Genomic DNA, 20,660 nt, shown 5'->3' with positions numbered 1-20,660 from the left:
TATGGTCCAAAACAGATCCAAATTTTTTTTAGCTATTATATAATTGTCAAAAAATGTTTTATTTTATTGACAGAAGTCTGTGAACTTGCAGTGTCACGCGATGGTTATGTTACATCCTTGTAGATTAGGAGCCTTCAATTTTCATAGGTTAATATTTGATTTTTTATTTTTGTCTACAGGTGATCCACCATCAGAGGATAGCTAAATTCAAAAATGGTCTGTCAGTTTAACTAATCAAAACATGTTGTCCAAAAAAGTGCTGTAGGGCTTTATAGGTTGCAATGGCGCAGTCCTATTTCAAGTTTTTGAAAAAAAATGGCTCTAGTACTTCCGATCCCATTTACAATCATCTATCAATATAGGATGGCTTTTTCTTATTCGTTACATTCATAAGAAAATCTCAAATGAATCTATGCAACTTAGAACATCAAATTGATTTTTAACTTATAATAAAAGGACCTACAAGCTATCGGGCCATTTTTGAAGGGATCACCGTGTAAGAAATTTTTAAACATTTTTAAGGTAGTGATATTAGAAATTATAAGAAGTATTTATTATACCATCTCTAAAAAAATTCTAACCCATTGAATTGAACAAAATTCAAGCAATATCATAATAATCGATTCTAGCTTTATAAGCCCAATACAATATAGGCAATATTCTTCTAGATATAACTGAAATTTTCAGATTGAAGAAGATTGTTAGGTGTTATATGGAATAAGTTCTGACAAGATTCGAAGATTTTGTTTCACGACTGCTACTCAGACTCATGTGATACATACTTCTTTTCAAGAATCTCCTCTGTTAATAGTTGATGCGGCAGATCCATATGAAATTTTTAATTGAAACACAACACCATTATAAAGAGAACTTGACATAAAATCTTCGGTGACAAATGCTGAAAAGTTTGGTATCAAATTGAAAAGACTTGAGACACGATTGCTAAATCTAAAACTTAAGGTATTTCTGTACTCATTAAGGACAACAGAATACTATCATTTTTATCAAAAATTCTAATTTGGTTGTCATATTAGTTTTCAAACTTCTTATTTATACTCATCATAAAATGTACTAGATGAAATACACAAGAAAAGAATACCTCACATGAAAAAACTCCAAATCCACATAGCCATAAATAGATTATGTTCTTTATCTTATAATACTCTATTTCTCTTATTCTCCTTAATGTTTCAATTTGGTTAAAAAAGTTTTCTATGTTAAATAATAAGAGATTTTGAATAAGAAATTGTATATTTTTTTAAACATAGAATATGCACAAAAAATAAAATTACCGAAGAAAAGAAGCATGAATTCTAAAAAAGTTATTTGTAGATATTCAAATGATACAATTAGGTTGAAAACTCAAATAGATCATAAAAGTCCAATATCGCTACCACTGTACTAAGCGTAAAAAGTCTTCGACTAAAAATTTTTACCCGTCATTTACTAATAAATACTTTTATTTTTATTTACATTTCCTTTGGGTGTCATTTTACTAACAAACCTAAATCGAAGAAAAACCAGTTTAACACTAATTTCACTAATTGAGTTTGTGTATTTTATATGCAATATTTAATTGATCACTTTTTTAGTGTGTTCATTGTGATTTCTGATTTCTAAGGTACAGTACAATAAAACGATTCTTAGGGAATATTCTAGGTTATTGTGAAATAGAATTACCAAAAATTAAAAAGTCTATTTGAAAAGTCTACAGTAAAATAATTCGAATATCCCTAACTACAGATTGTACTATTTGGAAGTGTGAAAAAATCAATATTCAAAGCATCAATTTAAACCTTGTTTTATGTTTATATAATTTTTACTTTTCTGCTTTTTGTGGCGGTTGTATGAAAATCATATCGGTAGTAAGTTTCTGACAGTTTTTTAATGCCTGTTTTTTTATCATTAGAAATTATTTTTTCTTATGTAGGTCCAATGGATGTGCCCGTGCTGCTTGAAGAAGAAAAGTGTTTGCAACTAACAGGAAAATTCATCCTTCAGCGTTTATCCCTGCCTGCCCATTTTAATCTCGTTAATAAATCTAATCGTTATGGTTTCTCCTCAAAGATGTGTGAAAAATGTTCTTGGTACTATCTTGAGTACTCTGGTGATTTCACGTTGACTAATTAGGCGTATGACTTTGGTTTACCTAAGGTATGTAAGGATTTAAACTTGGGTTGGTGGGTTATCTTACCTGACAAATAATGGAACATTTTACTTGTAAGTTGAATAGTTGTTTCATGGATTGGTGACGGAAAACCATTATTATGAAGGTTGTCATATTAGTTTTCAAACTTCTTATTTATACTCATCATAACATGTACTAGATAAAATACACAAGAAAAGAATACCTCACATGAAAAAACTCTAAATCCACACAGCCATAAATAGATTATGTTTTTTAGCTTATAATACTCTATTTCTCTTATTCTCCTTAATTTTTCAATTTGGTTAAAAAAGTTTCGTTGTTAAATTATATGAGATTTTGAATAAGAAATTGCTTATTTTCTTTAAACACAGAATAGACACAAAAAGTAAAATTACCGAAGAAAAGAAGCATGAATTCTAAAAAAGTTATTTGTAGATATTCAACTGATACAATTAGGTTGAAAACTCAAATAGATCGTCGAAGTCCAATATGTCTACCACTCTCCTAAGTGTAAAAAGTCTTCGACTAAAACTTTTTACCCGTCATTTGCTAATAAATTATTTTTTTTATTTACACTTTATTTGGGTGTCATTTTACTAACCAACCTAAATCGAAGAAAAAACAGTTTAATACTAATTTCGCTAATTGAGTTTGTGTATTTTATATGCAATATTTAATTGATTACTTTTTTAGTGTGTTCAGTGTGATTTCTGATTTCTGTCATGGTTTCTCCTCAAACATTTGTAAATAATGCTCTTGGTACTATCTTGAGTCCTCTGGTTATGTCACGTTGACTAATTAGGCGTATGACTCTGGTTTACCTAAGGTGTGTAAGGATTCAAACTTGGGTTGGTGGGTTATTTTACCTGACAAATCATGGACCATTTTACTTGTAAGTTGAATAGTTCTGTCATGGATTGGTGACGGAAAACCATTATTATGAAGGTTGTCATATTAGTTTTCAAACTTCCTATTTCAACGAAATTCATTCGTTGGATTAGGATGGAATTCATTCATTTGGATTTCACATTGTACGCAGACGAATACAATAGAAGTTAAATACAGTGAAGGGACAAACATTATACTCTGGTTCTGAATTTTCAATTATCTAGTTACCATCTAGGTCCAAGCTTTTTACAACAATACTAAGTTGATTTAATAGAAATCTACACCTGGATATACAAAGAGGAAACATAAAAATGAAAAGTAAAAACTTTTACATTTTAAATCGAACTAATAAAACAATAGGCTTAAATAATGAATCCTTAGTAGACTAGAAAAACCTGAACATAAGCAAGGTTCAACATAAGTTTTTGATTGAAAATTAAAAAGAAAAGATCCCTCTAAATTGATAAATTTTATCCATTAATATAGATAATTTTGCCTCGGCTATAGCGTTCATTACGCTAAAAATTTACCAAAATAAACACAAACAAGAACAAAACTTTGTAATATATTTGTAAATTTCAAAGTTTTTAAAGTTCATAGCCGAAGAAGCTTAGAAATATTCATTTGGGAGGGAAACTAGCAAAGAAAGACTCCATTATTTTTTGGTTGAGTCTAACCAACATCATCATAGACTATGCGAAAATACTGTAAAATGTATCTTTTGAAAGAATTAGGTTTATTATGTCAATATCCTACAGTTTACAAGCAATCACGCTATAAGAAAACAAGTCCGATTTAAAAAATACCCTTTCTAAGCTCCTTTTTTAAGTTCTCGAATTTATCATTCCAACCCGTCCATTTCTAGAAGATATGATACTACTATTGCTGCTACTACTACCAACAACTCACTGCAGGACCAATTCATCTGAGGCTAATATAGCTACGCACGCTGCTCCTCCCTTCCAATATACTCAAAGCACCCCTCTTTACACCCTCCAAAGAAGTTCGCAGTTCTCTTAAATTTTTCTTTACGACATCCTCGCATCCCATTCGGGGACGACTTGCTTTTCATTTGGCCCAAGGTAGTTGGCCGAAAAGAACGATCTTTGGCAATCTGTCTTACTTCATCCTCGGAATTTGTCCTACCTGTCCCAACCATTCTCTCATTACATCCCTAGAAAGCGACATAGAATCACATTTTTCGTACAACTTACTGTTTGAAATACGGTCAGTCAGACGGGTATCCAAAGAATCCGTAGACAACTCCACTGGAAAACATCTAGCAAATTATCATCAGTTGTTTTGAGCTGTCTTGCGGCTGTTGACCTAGATGACACTAACGTAATGCTAAAATACTTTAGTATACCTTAGACCTCAGATCTTCCTGTGCCTTCAGAGGCACCCAATGCGTCTAAGAAGAGTCTCCAATCGTCTTTGTAACTGGCAGCAGCGATAATGTCTTCCCACTCTGGTTATAGGGAGGCATAAAGTTGACGCAGGTCGCTGTTGAAGGTGCCTTCGGGTAGCCAAAAGAATGCTTTCTTGGGGATTCTGGTGTCGTCCATGCTTAGTACGTGACCTAGGTAGCTCCATCTGCTCCTAGGTAGCCCGTGATACTCCTTATATGTGCATTTGCGACTTTCTGGGTCCAGTGAATACCAAGCATTTAATTTTTAATATAAATAAGAACAGTAGCACGCAGATATTCTTAGGAGACGAGTGAGCATGTTCCTCCTCGTCTGGCAGAAAAATATGAGCAGGAAGTGCTAAAATTTGCAAAATCTCGAAAAATAAATTCAATTTACCATAAAGAAAAGTGTTTCCTACGATTCTCTGGACTTTTCAGACTTTTCAATGCTCCTGCTATAGTGGAAGTAACACTAGGAAAGTGATCATTACTTTTACTACGATGAGCGGGAGGAGGGACGTGCTTGTAGCTTAACATTGTTCATTCTTCATAAATTATAGATGGCCGGAGTTTACCTCAAGTATGGAAGTGAGATACCTCAAATAGACTTGCTTATGCACGTTCCAAAGGGTATATCCCAACAATACTTCAATTTCTTCTTTCTATATTTGTTTAGTTTTATTAGACACTTTTTTTGAAGTTTTCATTTTCTTTAATTCATAGAACGAACCAAGTAAGTCTACCCGGTTTGAAAATATTATTTTTTATTATTTTAAAATTGATTTCATATGGCCCAAAATTACTCTGGGCCTGCCCTCCCTTCCTGAACTCGGTGGAAATTCTGGCCTCTCTTGCACCCTTGGCAAAATCTTGATTTGTAAATACCCCCCCCACCTTATCTCCAGACGTTTTCAGGCCAGGTTTTAACAAATTGTCATTAACTAACGAATGTGTTCTTTATTAATACAAATTTCCATTTATTTAAACCTGTCTCAAGTTAATTAAAGTCGGTCTACTTAATTTTTCAAGGAACGGTGAAGAAGATATAGAAAAATAAAAATTTCAATGCTGCATCGCACGCTCCTCCTCCATCCAAATCTATCCAAAGCCCTCCTCTTTACTCCCTCCCAGAAAGAAACCATTTCCCTCGAACTTTTCCTCACGATGTCCTCCCACCCCTGTTCTGGGACGACCTACTTTTCATTTGGCTCTAGATGGTAGGCCAACAAGGACAATCTTTGGCAATCTCTTATCACTCATCCACAGAACGTGTCCTAGCCATCTCAACCTTTCTCTCATTATAGTCCTAAAAATAGGATTCAACCATATTTTTCGTTCAGTTTATTGTTTCAGATACGGTCAGTCAGTCAGTTAACCAAAACAATATGTATGCATTTTTTTGGAAAATACCTAGCAAATATTCCTTCGTTTTTCAAACCGACCGACTTCAGAACCATACTAGACCACTTTCATCACTGTAGCTTCCAATATTGTAATGTAGATCCCAATATCTTCCTTGTTCAGGCCATTAGCCCTAATTATCAGTTAAACGTCTTTTTGTAAGCTTATTTTATTTCCATTTCGGGCCTCTCTGTTTTACCCAGTAACTACTTTCCCTTATATATCCTGTAATCTTTCTTTTAAATTTTCTTTTAGTAAGTTTTCATGGCCTCGCTAATTATCTTAGCTATGAAAACAGACAGTGGGGCAAGGCCTCATTGGCCAGCCAAAAAACAGGTGTTTACGATTAAAGTCGGTGGGATAAGAAGAGAGAAATTAAGCCGTCGACTCAGAGGAACGGGCGAGGCACTCTATCACTCCTTGATAATTTTGATTGACTGGACTCTCGTGGGTTCTTTTCTCGTGAACCTGATAAGAGAAATGGTGAAATTTGTACCTCTTTATGTATGATTGTTTTACCCTCGTTGCCTAGGTCGAGTCTAGAGAGAGAGAGAGAGTATAAACTGTTTTAATATATGAAAAGGATCCTATGCTATTTGAGATATCTTTCGCGGGGAATATACGGTCCTGGGGAGGTGCAACTCAAAGGACTGGGTCAATTGGAAGGAATGGGAGCAGCGGTCATTTGAGCCAGATTAGTATCTCCCCATTCCAGCTCCGAGCGTTAGGAAGTTCTAGCGACGTGAGAATTAGAGACAGAGAGAGCTGTGTGGTTATAGAATTAACCTCTCAAGGCAAAATTTATTTAGATTATTTTACGTAGATAGCACAATAGAGTTTTCAATAACTCTCCTCCAAAAATTTAGTAACCAAAACCAAGAGCCAGTGTGAAATTCTGGGCCAAATATCAGTGCCAGCGATGGCTCCCTGTGACACAAACGCTGGTGGCACGGGCTCTGTGCTACTTACATTCCTATTCTCCCAACTTTATTCAACCGTGAAAAAGCACCCTAGGCCTTAGATTTTCTATTTAACGCCTTCGCTGCACCCTCTGGTTTTACTAATGATACTACCTAAGTATGTAAAGCTGTCCATCTGATCAATCTTCTTGTTACCCAATATCACCCTTTTACCTTTACTTATTTCTAGTCTTAACGACTTAGTCTCCTTAACAATAATTTTCAAACCTATTCCTTTACCCTGAACTCATAAAACCCGTAAAATCTCATTTATTTTGGTAACGTCTTCATCTAGGATGCTTAAATCATCACCATAATCTTAGTTTAGGAGAGTTTTATTTCCCCAATTGGTTCTGTGTTCTCTCATTGCCTTTATTGTGCTCCTTAGGAGAGAGTCCATCAATACGATCCATTTACAAGGGGATAGAATGCCACCCTGCTTAATTCCTGATTTAATACGGGAAAGGAACCCTATAATGCAGAAACAAAAAGCCGGTTGACTAATCTTGACACTGAGTAAATTGTATTCGAACTATGATACAAAATTATAAATTTTAGCGAGTATATTTTAAAAAATAACCCAAATTATATAATCAGATGAAACGAATTTTTTTTTTTATCTCTTAACTATAAAACTTTAATGGAGGATATCGACAAACCGGAATATACTGGAATATAAAACTAGTATCTTTCCGCCAATACTTTCTAAAAACTGTATTTGTCTCATATTATAGTGCCCTCATGAAAGAGTGTCATGAAAGGTTGCACATTCACGAAAGGGTTTCGAAAAGTTTATATTTTCATAGTTTTGCAAGAAAATGATTTTTTGCTTTTACACTTTTAATGGTAAGAACTTTTTCTTCACGCGCTTCAATATGAAACATATTCAAACTGAATTGATGTAGCTGAGCGGTGTGGCTTCATTTTGTCTTATATTACATAAAACTTATGTTGGTAGTCGTGGAGATAGAGGTGAATAAAGTAAGACACTCTTTATTAATTTGTGGCTGGCCATTCTCTACCTTCTGTGACTTAAACAGACATTCGAAAACAAGCTTATAAATTGAAATTCACTCAGGGATTACCACCACTTTCTAAATCTTTAATGAAATAATTATGAGATGCACGTTTTCTTTTTGGTCATGACTATTTATAATAGCCACCATTTTGACAATGATGGTTATTTATCAGTAACAGCTTTGGTGCTCTCACTTGTTTCTTTCAGATGAGGCCACACAACTTCTGTTTTACTATTGGAGTGACAAGAAGTATCCTTTGTTTTTTCTTGGCTAGGGGTATTTAAAACCGTTCCATCAGAAAGTATAACAAAAAACGATCTTCTTTTAGATGGCTCTGTTGTATAATCGCTGAAATTCCGTTCAGTTCCTGTAGTTTGGGGGAGAATATCAGGTAACATCTCTCGGCGTAGCTTTAATTTCCCACATTGTTCCTGAAACCATCTTTTATGCATGGATTTCTTTTGTGGGTTGAATTTGTAGAATATGTAAAAGATAAAAGTTACACCAGAAATCAGTAAAACCAAGACAATCAAGACAATCCACGAACCTGGAAAATCTGAAATACAAGAATTAATGAAGCAATAAAGAACTAACAATGCACTAAGGTAATGCATATTATTTCAAAAAAAAAAAATGGAATACCGATTTCGTTTGTCGAATCGAGCCCAATTTTTAAATGGATGCAGTTTGCCTTGGAACAAGATTGTTGTAGCCACAATTAATTGAGAAATCAGCCATAATTGAAATTTTATGTATTTTTCATTATGTAGAGCTTAACTCAGGTAATAACATGTTTCTCAGCCGAAAATCAAGATTCAAGTGTTAATAAGGCGGTTAGTCTGCGTATAAGCTGCCCTCTATGTATCGTTATGCAACCAATAAAGGAAGTTGCTAGTTTTTGTTCTACCACCTTAGATCCCTGCTCAAGGGTCTCACTTCCTAAAGCTAATCTGTGAAATCGATGATAACAAAGATACAAGTTAAACATAAAGTTTTCGCACAGCAATCTTACTTCCTAAAGCGCATCTGTGAAATCAATGATAAAAAATAAACCAGCTAATCACATTTTTTGGTAAATTTAATAAATCTAACAAAATATAGCATTACGAATAAATATGGTACATCTTTAAATATTTGTCAGTTACAGCACACCTAAGATGCTTCTTATTTAATCAGCTTATCAACCTGGTTTATCTATGGCTTATGGCTGGTTTATTAAATTATTAGAAAACAATGCCTTGCCTGTTAACTTAAGCAAGCTGATGCCTATGTTTATTTCTTAGGTTTTTTTTTCACTTTCAAGAACACAGAGTGTACATTTTTATATTGCATCTGCATATCTTTTCCGTATAGCGTTTCCGTAAAACGTTTAGAGAATATACAATGGAGGATTGCTGTAACGAACTGTAGTAAGGAGCAACCCGGCTCAGTAGTAACCAAAACTCTAAGCAGTGGAATTTTTATATAAATAGCTACATCAAAAGAATTGCATTTTAATGTTGATTTTAAATGTATAAGTTTCGTCAAGTTTAATCTTACCCATCAAAAGTTATGAGCCTAAGAAAATTTGCCTCATTTTAGAAAATAGGGAGAAACAACCCCTAAAAGTCATAAAATCTTGACGAAAATCGCACCATCAGATTCAGCGTATCAGGGAACCCTTATGTAGAAGTTCCAAGCTGCTATCTACAAAAATGTGGAATTTTGTATTTTTAGCCAGAAGGCAGATCACGGATGCGTGTTTATTTGTTTGTTGTTTTTTTTTTGTTTTTTGTTATTTTTTTCCCAGGGGTGATCGTATCGACCCAGTGGTCCGAGAATCTTGCGAGAGGGCTCATTCTAACGGAAATGAAAAGTTCTAGTCCCACGCTAATTATTTTCCCAAAGTCACCGGATCGAAATTCTGAGATAGCCATTTTATTCAGCGTAGTCAAAAAACCTTATAACTATGTTTCCAATTTAAAATTTCCGAGTTTGCCCACTCTCTTACCGAAAGAGGAACTGCAAAAGTTCTTTTCTCGTCTTACTGTCTCTTTTTATCCTCTTTTCTCTAAAATAAAGATAACACGATACCTGAAGTATCAGTTTCATCGTGAATACCACGTGTTGGTGGATTAATGGCTGTCGTTGTTTGTCTTTGAGTAGGTGTCCATATTGTAGTTGGTCGAGCAACAATCCCTGTTGGTATTGTAGTGGCAGTATATGCCCTTGTTCTGGTAATAATACTCTTCGTAAATATAAGAGAAGTAAAAGGTGGTCTTTTAGTTCTGGTCCGAGGTTTACTAGTGCGAGGTTTTATGGTTGTCAAAAATTTCGAAGCTGGTAAAAAATATTTCGTACCCTCTTTTTGTTTTTCGCAGTAAGGAGGTTGATAGTCAGGATAGCATACACAATGTCCATCTTTGCACTTTCCATGATTGAAACAGTTTTCATAGCAATTTTTTGGCACATTCCCAACGTCTATGCATCGATGATCCAGACACATCTAAAAAAAATTTCAAATGTTGGAATGAATTCAAGAAATGTATTTGGAGTACCATGTAACATTTAGGATAAATAAAAAGCAGCATCCAGAAATCTCATGCAAAAGATTGGAAAAGCTAGAATTTAACAGAAGATTATTCTAAAACCTGGACGAAACTAAAGAAAAATAAAAAGTATTAAGTCTTCTAGTATGTATAACACTTTAGATTAAATCAGCTGATTTTTAACTAAAAAAAAATTGTATACTTCATGCTCAGTCAAAAAGTATTCTACGTAAAAACACAAGTTTTCAAAAAGGCGAATGGTGGACAGGCGGCTCCCACTATGCCACGGAGTTGATAGCTATAAGGAAAATCCTGTTATACTCCTATAATGATCTTTTAAGCAGCAAAAAAAGAAGGATATATGTTGACGTTTCTAGGGCTTTGTCAATTGATATAAAAGAGCTAATAACAATGCTAAATATACCTAACTGAAAATCATAAGAGATGAATATAATAGATTAATTTTGGACGGTCATTATTTCTTAAATTTAAAGCCTTTGGGGAGCCAAGATATCCCTAGCTCCTCAACGATGTCACCAACCTTTATATATGAAAGAACAAGATAGACCTATAGTTATATTGAATTGAAGTGGCCGACTCTAGATAAAAGGTCTAGCCTTCTAGCCACAAACTCCAACAGTCACAGGGAGATGATTTGCTAAAACTAATATTCTTTTTCCCGACTCTAACTCATAATTCAAGCTCTACCTCATACTAGTGGGTACCGCCTAAAAGTTTTTTAGCCATATTCTTACGTTTGTGCGTCAGACAAACCTAAGGACTGATAAGACTATTATATCCTTCTGTTTCAAAAAAAAAAAAATTAAGACCCACCAAAAATGATTAGAGGATACGAACGAAATATCATCGATAAAAAAAGCTTGATATCAGACAACACAGACTTAGATCACTTTGTTTTGGTGTTTAGGGAGGAAAGATGGGTTATTAATACCTTTCTGGACCTAAATCTCCCTCAAACATCATGTATCACGATTTGATATTGAAATTTTCATCATGGTATTCACATTAATAACAGAAAAAATGCATCTGGAGAGGAGACCCTTATTTCTTCTATAATGTCAATTAATTGTTGTCAGTTAAATATTGTCAGAACCAAAATCATACCAACTGCACTTTGGGACAAGATACACTCTAAGTGGTCCTTTAATCTTTACATTAAATTGAGTTGGTTGAAGTCTCAGGTGCGAACATTTCATACAGAGGGTTTCCAAAAGCTATTCACGATCATGATTATTTTTTTTCAATCAGGGCGAAGACTGCGTTGAAAAGCACATGAAAAAAAAGGCACAAAAAAAATTCAAGTGTACTTTTCCTTTTCCACATTTAGTACCATCTCTTACAAGTCCTCTGTCCACCTGGCCCGTCGTCTGCGTTCCACGGCAATGATACATTCTGTTTCCATCAGATTCAATAAACCTCCAGCTATCTTTCAGCCGAACAATTGGCCGTGCGCCATCATCCTTTGTGGTACAGAGCAATACGCCGCAATAAATATCCCTAGGAAAAGATGTGCATATGGGAAGAAACTATAAAACCTTAAGGTAAAGTGCAAATTATACTAGATCATTTAAGACAAATTTAAAGTACCACCAACATGAAAATGAAAGCATCTTTTGTCCCCTTACTCTATCTTAGGTGTCTATTCATACTTGCAAATGATTTTTCATCATTTTCATCATCATTTTTCATCATCAAGGTGTTCTATGATTTTTCTTTTAGTCATTACAAGAATATTTCGATAAAAAGTTTTGCACGAAGTTTTTGTGGACAGTGTTGCCAAGCTGAACCGTAAAACAAAACAGAATAAGCGTAAACTAGTTTTTTAAGTTTGACAATGCTTTTCGATATTCGAACTTTGACAATGCTTTTGGATTATGTGAATCACACGTTATTTCCCGTTTACGCAATTGGTGTAAACTGGGTGAATACCCTCAAGGTAAGCCCTTATATTTTGATGAACATTTCTGCCCCATTGAATAAGAGTCCAATCTATATTTTCATCTAGGGATTTGTCCTATTGATCTAACTTAATATTTTTGCTTTCCATTTTAAAAAATAAAGCGATAAAAGTGATGTTTTCAGAATCAGAAGAAAATAAGGATCCAAGTAATATGTGAATACATTTTTAACCACAAATTGATAAATATGACAAAACAGGATAATTGATTTTTCTAGGGTGTTCCTTTAGAAAAGTCAATTAACTAACAATTCGAAGTGTTTAAACTTGACTTATTTAAAAAAAAACCATAATAATGCTTGTAGAGATTTATAGCTATTCTATAATTTAAATAATTCTTTTAAATTCACATTTGAAAACAAGACAGTACACTCTTATATATTTTCATGAAGTTTACAAATTCTTTCGCTTACTTTTTACCCATTTTACTGCCAATTAATGGAAGTGTTTGTCTTTTGCTCCAGCAAACACAAAAGCTACATTTTCTAAAGATACATGATGACACTTTTTTGCTCATTTTCTGCTGATTTTTTACTTGCTTTCTTTATTTTAAACTTGGTGCCCGCTAAGGCTAAAAACTGCATACTTGCTATTGATGTATTTTACATCCAAAATTAAGTTTCTGGGTTTTCCTAAAAATTTCTTTTTACAGTGCTTGGTACATTAACATAAAATGAAAGCAAAAATACAAAAAAAAAGAGAGAAATAGAGCGTTTAAACATGACAGAGACCCTTATAACACATGTGGGCTAGTTTGATCCTGTTTGCTACAACACTATATTATCCATCATAGTCCATCATATACAAATATAATGTTTGGATCATTCAACGTTTTATCTTAAGGTATGTATAGCCTATCTTATGTTTTTGACTTTTTTTTTAATAATCTATCAACCTCTTAAGAATAGGCGACAAGATTTTTACCAAAATAAATTTTAATATACCCTATTAGGTACAAGTGCTGCCAATACTTTTTTTTCAGTATCCTTTTTCCCATACCCAAGGGTGCCTGCATCTCTGTCAGAGATAAACTAATTCTTGTCACTCCTTAAAAAACAAATTTCAATTAATGAAAACATAATCTCCAATCTACGAACATCTTAATTTTAGGCAAAAAGTTTGGTAGAATGTTGAATGATTAATTAACTAGGAAATTTCATGCTACAAAGAATATGGTATAGGGTTAGTGATCAACTTCAGTGGACTGAAACCACTTATATCGGGAGATAATGGCAAAAAGGAAAGCTTAACAATAATAAAAACACCTATCCATTCTGCTAAATAGGCTATTATATGGAATGTTTAGTGCAACGTAGAAAATAAACATGCATAGCATAAAACATACCCATAATGAAAATAGCAGTTTAATGTCAAAATATGTGATGCTTAATACTTAATTTAGACTTATAAGTGACGAGCACGTGCCATTCACTGCCAGGCATCAAAATCCTTCTTTGACTTGTGCATGTCACCTCAATGCCCATAGATTCTTGGACCATTGTCCGTCAACAGATGCCATGAAGATGTGTGAATAACTTTAGGATTTGACGATAAATGCTTACTCTGAAGTTTTTACGTATTGAGTGCAGATATTTTGTTCCGAAAGGGAATTGAAAAAATGTCTGAGGTAATGATAAATGAAAATGAGGAACTAAGAAATATGTGGTTAAAATACTTGCGAAAAGAAAAATTACAAAGAGTCAAAAGCGAAATTGAAGAACAAAGAAACATGCGGTTCATTGATAAGCGGCAGCGATAGTTACAACGAGTCAAAACGAAAGTTAGGAACACAAATATATGCGGTTGCGCGACATCCAACAACGAGGATCAGAACGAATCAAAAATGAAAATGAAAAAAAAAGAAATACGTGGTTAGAAGATAGCGAGAATCAGAACGCGTCAAGATGAAAGCGAAAACCAAAAAATTGTGCGGTTAGCAGACACACAAAAGGGAGTATCAAAATGTGTAAAAAATGAAAGCGAAGAACAAAGAATTGTGCTCTTAGAAGACAAGCGACAGCGAGAATCAGATTGAGTCAAAATAAAGGTGAAGAAGAAAGAGATATTACATTAGAAGAACAACATCATCCCAATCTTCGATACCATTTTACTGCAAAAGTGTAAATTTTTTTTGATTAAGCTCAAAATCTTCCAGATTATTCGCAGAAGGTTCTAACTTAATAACCATAGCCGTTCTACCTTCTCAAGATTCTCAGAAAGTTGCAACTTAGTGAAGTTCGCTGTTCCTGAGATATTGGAGATTCATACCTTTGATAACCTGGATACACATAGTGTCTTTTGGTTTAGTTTGACGTCCCCTAAGCAATCACCTGAAAGTTTTAACGTAATACTCTTAGTCACTCCTGAAATATTGTAGACACGCCCTTTTGATAACCAGGATATATATTGTGCCTTTCTTTTTAGTTTAACACCCCCTCGACATTTCCTCAAGGTATCAACTTAGTAACATTAGCATATCCTTTAACAATCTGGATGCAAATAGTGGGTTTTGGGTTAGTTGAACATCCTCTCAAATTTCCATGAAAGTTTTAACTTAATACTCTTAGACATCCCTAGATATTGCACAAGCCCCCCCCTTTACTATTATAAAATATCTGTTTAAACAGTTTGAATTATTTAGGTACCTTACCCCAGGGGCTTTGGGGCTCATACCGTCCCCGGATCCATGTTTTTTGGATCTTTGAATATTTTAAACAATGACTATTTGTCACTTTTTACTCTTAAAAAGAGCACTAGAACTTACAATTTCCAACAGAATGAATCCCTCATAATTTTGAAGGCTCCCCTTCCATATGAAGTGGCTCAGAAAAAAAAATAATAATAAAAGATATTAAATAATGCGTAGAAGGCTTATGGCTCTTTACTACAAGAAACACTAGAGCGTTGCTTCTGATCTGGTTTTACTCAGTCTATTTAATCGAGTAGTTAATTGATTTTAAAAGAATAGATTTATGTTATACACTCCATCAAAGTGTTTCAAGAATATCTTCTTGTTTGTGCAAAATTTTCAGGGTAACGCAGATCAGACAGTGTGGTATTGCTATTCAGGATTTTTGAAGTAAGAATCATATCTTCTCTATACCACCAACACGTCAAAATAAGGTAAACAAAGCTGTGATTTAAGCGAACTGAAGCAGAAACAAGCCAAGTTTGTTTCAATTAGCACAACTTAATTTAATTGAATTAGTTATATACAGTATTATAATGCATTAGGTGCCGTCCTAGAGTTGAAATTTCTATTTGAATCAATATGATAAAAAGAAATGGAAAGTTTTAATAACTTACTCATCATTACAGCGCTCATACACCGTGATATTTCTTCTGTGATCAAAATAGTAATTACAAATATCCAACAGGTCGTCTTCTTGAACCTGATCCTGTTTGACTGTTCGCCCTGTAGCAGCCATATTCTATTCTACTAAATTCATCGCCCCAGATTATTCGACACTGCTGGTATATAGGTGGTGGGCAAACTCCTTTGACACAAAAAACCTTTAAGGTAATGTTTCGTTAAGGGTTTGAAACACAGATAGGTTCAAGAAAGAGTATAGAATACTCATTTTTTTTTTATGTCATCGTAACACATTATTGTCACAATTGTCGATGAAATGGAAATTACACAAACTACAGCACCAATTGCATGTGCTGTCCGTAATTTCTACGGACAGCACTACATCGTTTCTAAACGATGTTCAACTTTCAAGCATAATAGTTGTGATTTAGCAATGAGAGAAGGACAATTTTTTTGAATATACAAAAAAGGAAAGAAGCTTTGAAATATGCAAATAAAATTTTTCTATAGAAATATATTTGTGGTAGAAATACCAAATTTCTGTCTGAATACTCCTGTCACGAATAAAAGTAGATGACCTTTTCTTATGTACATTTGTCATATGCCTAAGACCATAGGTAAGCGTCCCTTGTTTACCTCTCATTCCAGGCAATCTAATGGTCCTATGTCAATTTTAAATTCTGGGTCAACCTGCCTGAGACTCTTGGCAAGCGTGACTTGCAAAAAGATAACAAACCGTGTATTGGTCTAATAAGAGAGGCACCCTCATACTTCCGCCGTTTACCCTAGCCAAATTAATCGAACACTTGGAAAACTATAGGTTCTATCTCTATATTAGCTCTATTACTATCTACCTTGGTTTTATTGCCCTTGCAATGATGCATAGAAGGATAATAGATAGACACATCTATTATCAAATGAACTAACCTCCTTTTAATACAATCCTAATAAGGGGAAATTAATGCCAGGTTTTTCTCCTCACTCAATTGGACTATCTGTCTTGGCTTTTTCTACAATTAGCCATGACTTGATACCCACAACTACTCCATTTTAATTCAAACATCGTTTTCATCGCCTCATCGCCTCTGCTCCGTATGAACTGCCTGTTAGTCAGATGGTCTTTATCTTTAGCTATCAGAAAACAGAAGAAAAAACATACTTGGCAGTTGTGACAAGCCAGGCATATTTCTGCTATATATGTCCAGATTTATGGCTTGGGCTCGAATGGATTCGTTGCTTTTATTTGAGAAATTTCATCGGTAAAATATCTTTGTTTTGAATATTTTACTCAAGATTATACTAAATAAGGGTTGGGGTTCCACTTCTCGTTAACTACCTTTCTTCATGCTGGAGTTTAATTTTTGTGTGATAACAGTACGAGAAAAAGGCTCCGTCTAGATATAGATTAGATTCATTTGTTAAACCAATAATAACTAGAAATAATAGCCTTAAACCAATAATACTAGAAAAAGAATTTAAGGAGGTCAATTAACGAAAATAAATAAATAAATGACAATAAAAAACAAAGACACTCGTCAAAAAGGCTGGGAAAAATGTTTCATAACAGCAAATAATAGCGATAATAATACACAGCGAATAAATTAGTTTCTAATCACTTTTAATTTCTGAAAATTAAACATACCTCACCGTTCCTACAAGGTTTTCCGTCTGGTTGATATTTGTTAGGTGGACAAAACTCACTGTAGCCGTCACAAGTTTCTGGTAGGTCACATTCACTTGTTTTTCTTCGACAAACCGTACGTTTCGGTTTCAAAGTACAAGTCTGAGAGGAAACAATTATTAGCTCAACAACTAGGTTTAAATAAAAAGCCAAAATTAAGAACAACCGCATTTATTGACTTTTCCACCATATGAAAAGGGGAGCCTAACTTAAAAAAAGAAAGAGGAAAAAAACCCTCGAATGAGTCTATTCTCTACAAGTGTCTACGATTACGACAAAATCGGAAATGCCGATAAATTAATTGACGGTCAAATATTTCTAATTGTCTAATTATTTGGTGTGCAGTCATTGGGTGCAATACTCTGGTAGTGTTTTCTGCTAACAATGCAGTCGTGTTCGTGTAACATAATCCGGTCGTGTTCGTGTTTTTCGTGTTAATCCGGTTTTTCTTCGACGTTTCGGTTTCAAAGTGTAAGTCCGAGACGAAACGATTATTAGTTCAACAGCTAGGTTTAAATAAAAAGCCAAAATTAAGAACAACTCCATTTATTGTTTTTTAAATGCGATGCAAAGAAGAAAAAAAAATCAGTTTCTGAAGTGACTTAAATAGCATAAACAACAATTTCAAATAGATTATAAAAGCTGTTCAAGATAAAAATTGCAAGTAATAAGAGTTGTTGAGATATATGATATTGCCAAAAGTGAGAGAGGGAATAGAGCCCATAGTCTATCTTTACTATGTTTAGAATAAACTACAAAATATAACATTTCTACATATTCATCAGCTAATTCATTTTATTTCAAAAAATCCAAGATTCAAAAACATTTAATTTTGGGAAAATTACGGCTTTATTAATACACTTTTTTTTGGCATATTAAAATTATAAAACAGTGACAGAAAATTACAACTGACAGCTTTTAATATATTAGCAATTATTACCTGACTTTACTTTTCCGCTCTAAAACACTTTTAATTAAGCAGTAATTAAGCTTTAGTTTTAAAAGATAAGAGATAAGGGGAATAGCAGTACCACACAAGTACTCGGTATCAAGTACTTGGTAAATTTAATGTTATTCTTTAATTTCTTTTGGTCAAGTTCGTTTTAAAATTTGTCTCACTGACTGGACCCGAGAACTTAACTCTAGAATGTTGAAACCTATAAACAGATATTTAAGGTTAAATTGGATACATGTCTATTATAGCCACCACACTCAATTTCTTGGTTGAGTGGAACTTGATTTCTTTCTGTATTTCACTATATGTACTAGGTGATAATCAGCTTAGTGTGAGCGAGATAAACTACCATGTAAATATATTTAAATGTCATGTTTTATATATAGAGCTAGTATTTTGGTTAGGTTAGGTTAGAAACCATTTAAATACCATTTAATATAATGCCTTCTAGGCGGCCTGCTTTCCATAGTTCTCTGTTGTAGTTGCCATAATTTTTTTACTAGAATATTATATTTTTACCATATTTAGGTAAATTTTGTTAGGATTAGCCTTACTTCACTTCTTGAGTGTAATGGCTGAAAGAGATAAGTACTTTAGATTGTACCATACAATAATTGAGTACCATAACTTAATTTACTGATATTACTTAATAAACTGATTTATAAAGTCTAATTTCTAGATTGCTCATTAATGAAATTAGAATAGTTTATGCAACAAACTTTTTATTCTATTTCATCCTTAAAACAAAGATTGGGCTTGCTGACAATATTTACTAGAAGAACTAATCAGGCACTGAAAATAATATATTAATACCTCTTTAAACCAGCTTGGTAAATTTTTGGACCGCTGGCTTAAATTTGCTCGATTAAGAATTTTGGCCCTTTTGGGAGAAAATTGTAGCTTAGAAGAAGGAAATGTGTGAATACATTAGACTGATGTATTCAGTCAAACGAAAAAAAAATATTCACAAAAAAGATCACACATGATTTATTCAGAGAAAAGATCACACTTTTATGTACTGATGTCATCCGTTCGTATAAGTGTGATCTTTATTCACTACATGAAAAGGGTAGCCTAACTTAAAACAAAAGAGAAAGACTCTTTCGAGTGGGCCTATGCTATACTAGTGTCTACAATCATGACATGATCAAAAATGCTGATAAATTAATTGACAGTCTAATATCTCTGATTTTCGAATTACCTAGCGTGCAGTCAATGGAGTAATAGTCCGGTCGTGATCATTCAAAAGAATTAAAATCAGATCGGCAACGATTGTCTGTGGGTATAATCCTCCTGGGTATTCTCGTCCAAATGCAATAATCGAGGTGTAACTGTCCAAGTGTGCTATCTTCCAGTTGCGCCTGTTCCAGAATACAATCTTGACCACTGCTATGTTATACATTATTGCGTAATTGCTATGCAGATCTTTTTTATTCCTTCTCCCCTCCCCCAAAAAATTGCTGAAATTGACTAAAAGCTATTATCTTCATTTCAAAACTTCTGAATAGAAAAACGATGGGTATTACATTTCCCAGGGTAAGAAAAATTGAACAAGGTTTCAGACATACCAAATTATCAGCATGAATTTCCGGCAGATGTCTCTTTTCCAAAAAATTACATGCTCTTTCATAATAAAGATACGAAACATATATAGAAATAGCTTTTCGAATAGAACTTCTCTGTGTATCTCCGATCCAAGACATTGTGAAGTGATTCATGGTTGCAACAGTAGCTGCAACCTAGGGAAGAGCGAACCACAGCCCATAGTAACCAAGAGTTAAGAAACGCGCTTAGAAAATACTGCCTAGTACAAAAACTTGCCATCTGATATTGATTCAGTAATGGTAACTATCATTTCGGTTCGTCTTAAAAGTAGATTTTTTTTTTTGCGAAGAGAAATTTATGGCGATTTCCAAAAAAGCCTGAAACCCCTCAGAAAGGGTGTCAAATCAAAATGAAGAGTATATCATTGGAGTCAGCATAGTCGAGAATCTTGTAGAGAGAAATTGCAGTTCCCCACCTTGGACAACAAGAAAAATTAGTTTTTTGCATGGGTAGCACTGATCTTTCTCCTTTTTTTGTTTCTTTTTTTTTCTTTTTCCAGGGCAAGTGGTTTGCCAGAAAATCACAGTGAGAAGTGTGTCAAGCGTTCGATTCCTCCATCGCATTTTTTTTTTCAATCACAGTTTGGCCCCTTCTATATGATTATTTTTTTTAGGTAATTCATTATTTTTGTATAGGTGATGCACTTATTTTTTAAACTTGTCAAGCATTTTGATTCAAAACGAAAGAGTGTTCATATAGTTCATGGCTTGCAACTACATTCTTAGTGTAGTTGAAACTAAGCAATTACGCCCAATGAGTGGAGTAATTTTTCAAAA

At 33.8% G+C, this 20,660-nt stretch overlaps 2 protein-coding genes across 6 annotated transcripts in view; one reads left to right on the top strand and one right to left on the bottom strand.

The window, feature by feature from the left end:
• Positions 1 to 2,066, top strand: part of LOC136030116 (uncharacterized) — a 92,462-nt gene extending 90,396 nt beyond the window's left edge. For both annotated transcript variants that reach the window (XM_065708794.1, XM_065708795.1), the window contains one exon: positions 1,931 to 2,066. The gene's annotated coding sequence lies outside the window, so the exon portion shown is untranslated. The remainder of the gene's footprint in view (positions 1 to 1,930) is intronic.
• A 3,705-nt stretch (positions 2,067 to 5,771) lies between these two features.
• Positions 5,772 to 20,660, bottom strand: part of LOC136030114 (disintegrin and metalloproteinase domain-containing protein 28-like) — a 125,015-nt gene continuing 110,126 nt past the window's right edge. The window contains exons 8-12 of one of the 4 annotated variants that reach the window (XM_065708790.1): positions 17,286 to 17,426; positions 15,637 to 15,843; positions 11,681 to 11,870; positions 9,898 to 10,309; positions 5,772 to 8,380 (exon numbers count right to left, since the gene is read on the bottom strand). In XM_065708790.1, coding sequence (XP_065564862.1) covers positions 15,691 to 15,843; positions 17,286 to 17,426 — 294 coding nt within the window. In that variant the 3' untranslated portion in view covers positions 5,772 to 8,380; positions 9,898 to 10,309; positions 11,681 to 11,870; positions 15,637 to 15,690. Of the gene's footprint in view, positions 8,381 to 9,897; positions 10,310 to 11,680; positions 11,871 to 15,636; positions 15,844 to 17,285; positions 17,427 to 20,660 lie in introns of those variants that run through there. The other 3 variants (XM_065708791.1, XM_065708792.1, XM_065708793.1) reach the window with 3 other exon arrangements.

Source organism: Artemia franciscana, chromosome 8 (genome assembly GCF_032884065.1).
Source record: "Artemia franciscana chromosome 8, ASM3288406v1, whole genome shotgun sequence".
In the NCBI taxonomy this organism is placed as follows: domain Eukaryota; kingdom Metazoa; phylum Arthropoda; class Branchiopoda; order Anostraca; family Artemiidae; genus Artemia; species Artemia franciscana.
Note: the sequence above shows the minus strand (reverse complement) of the source record. Positions and strands in the feature narration are given on the sequence as shown.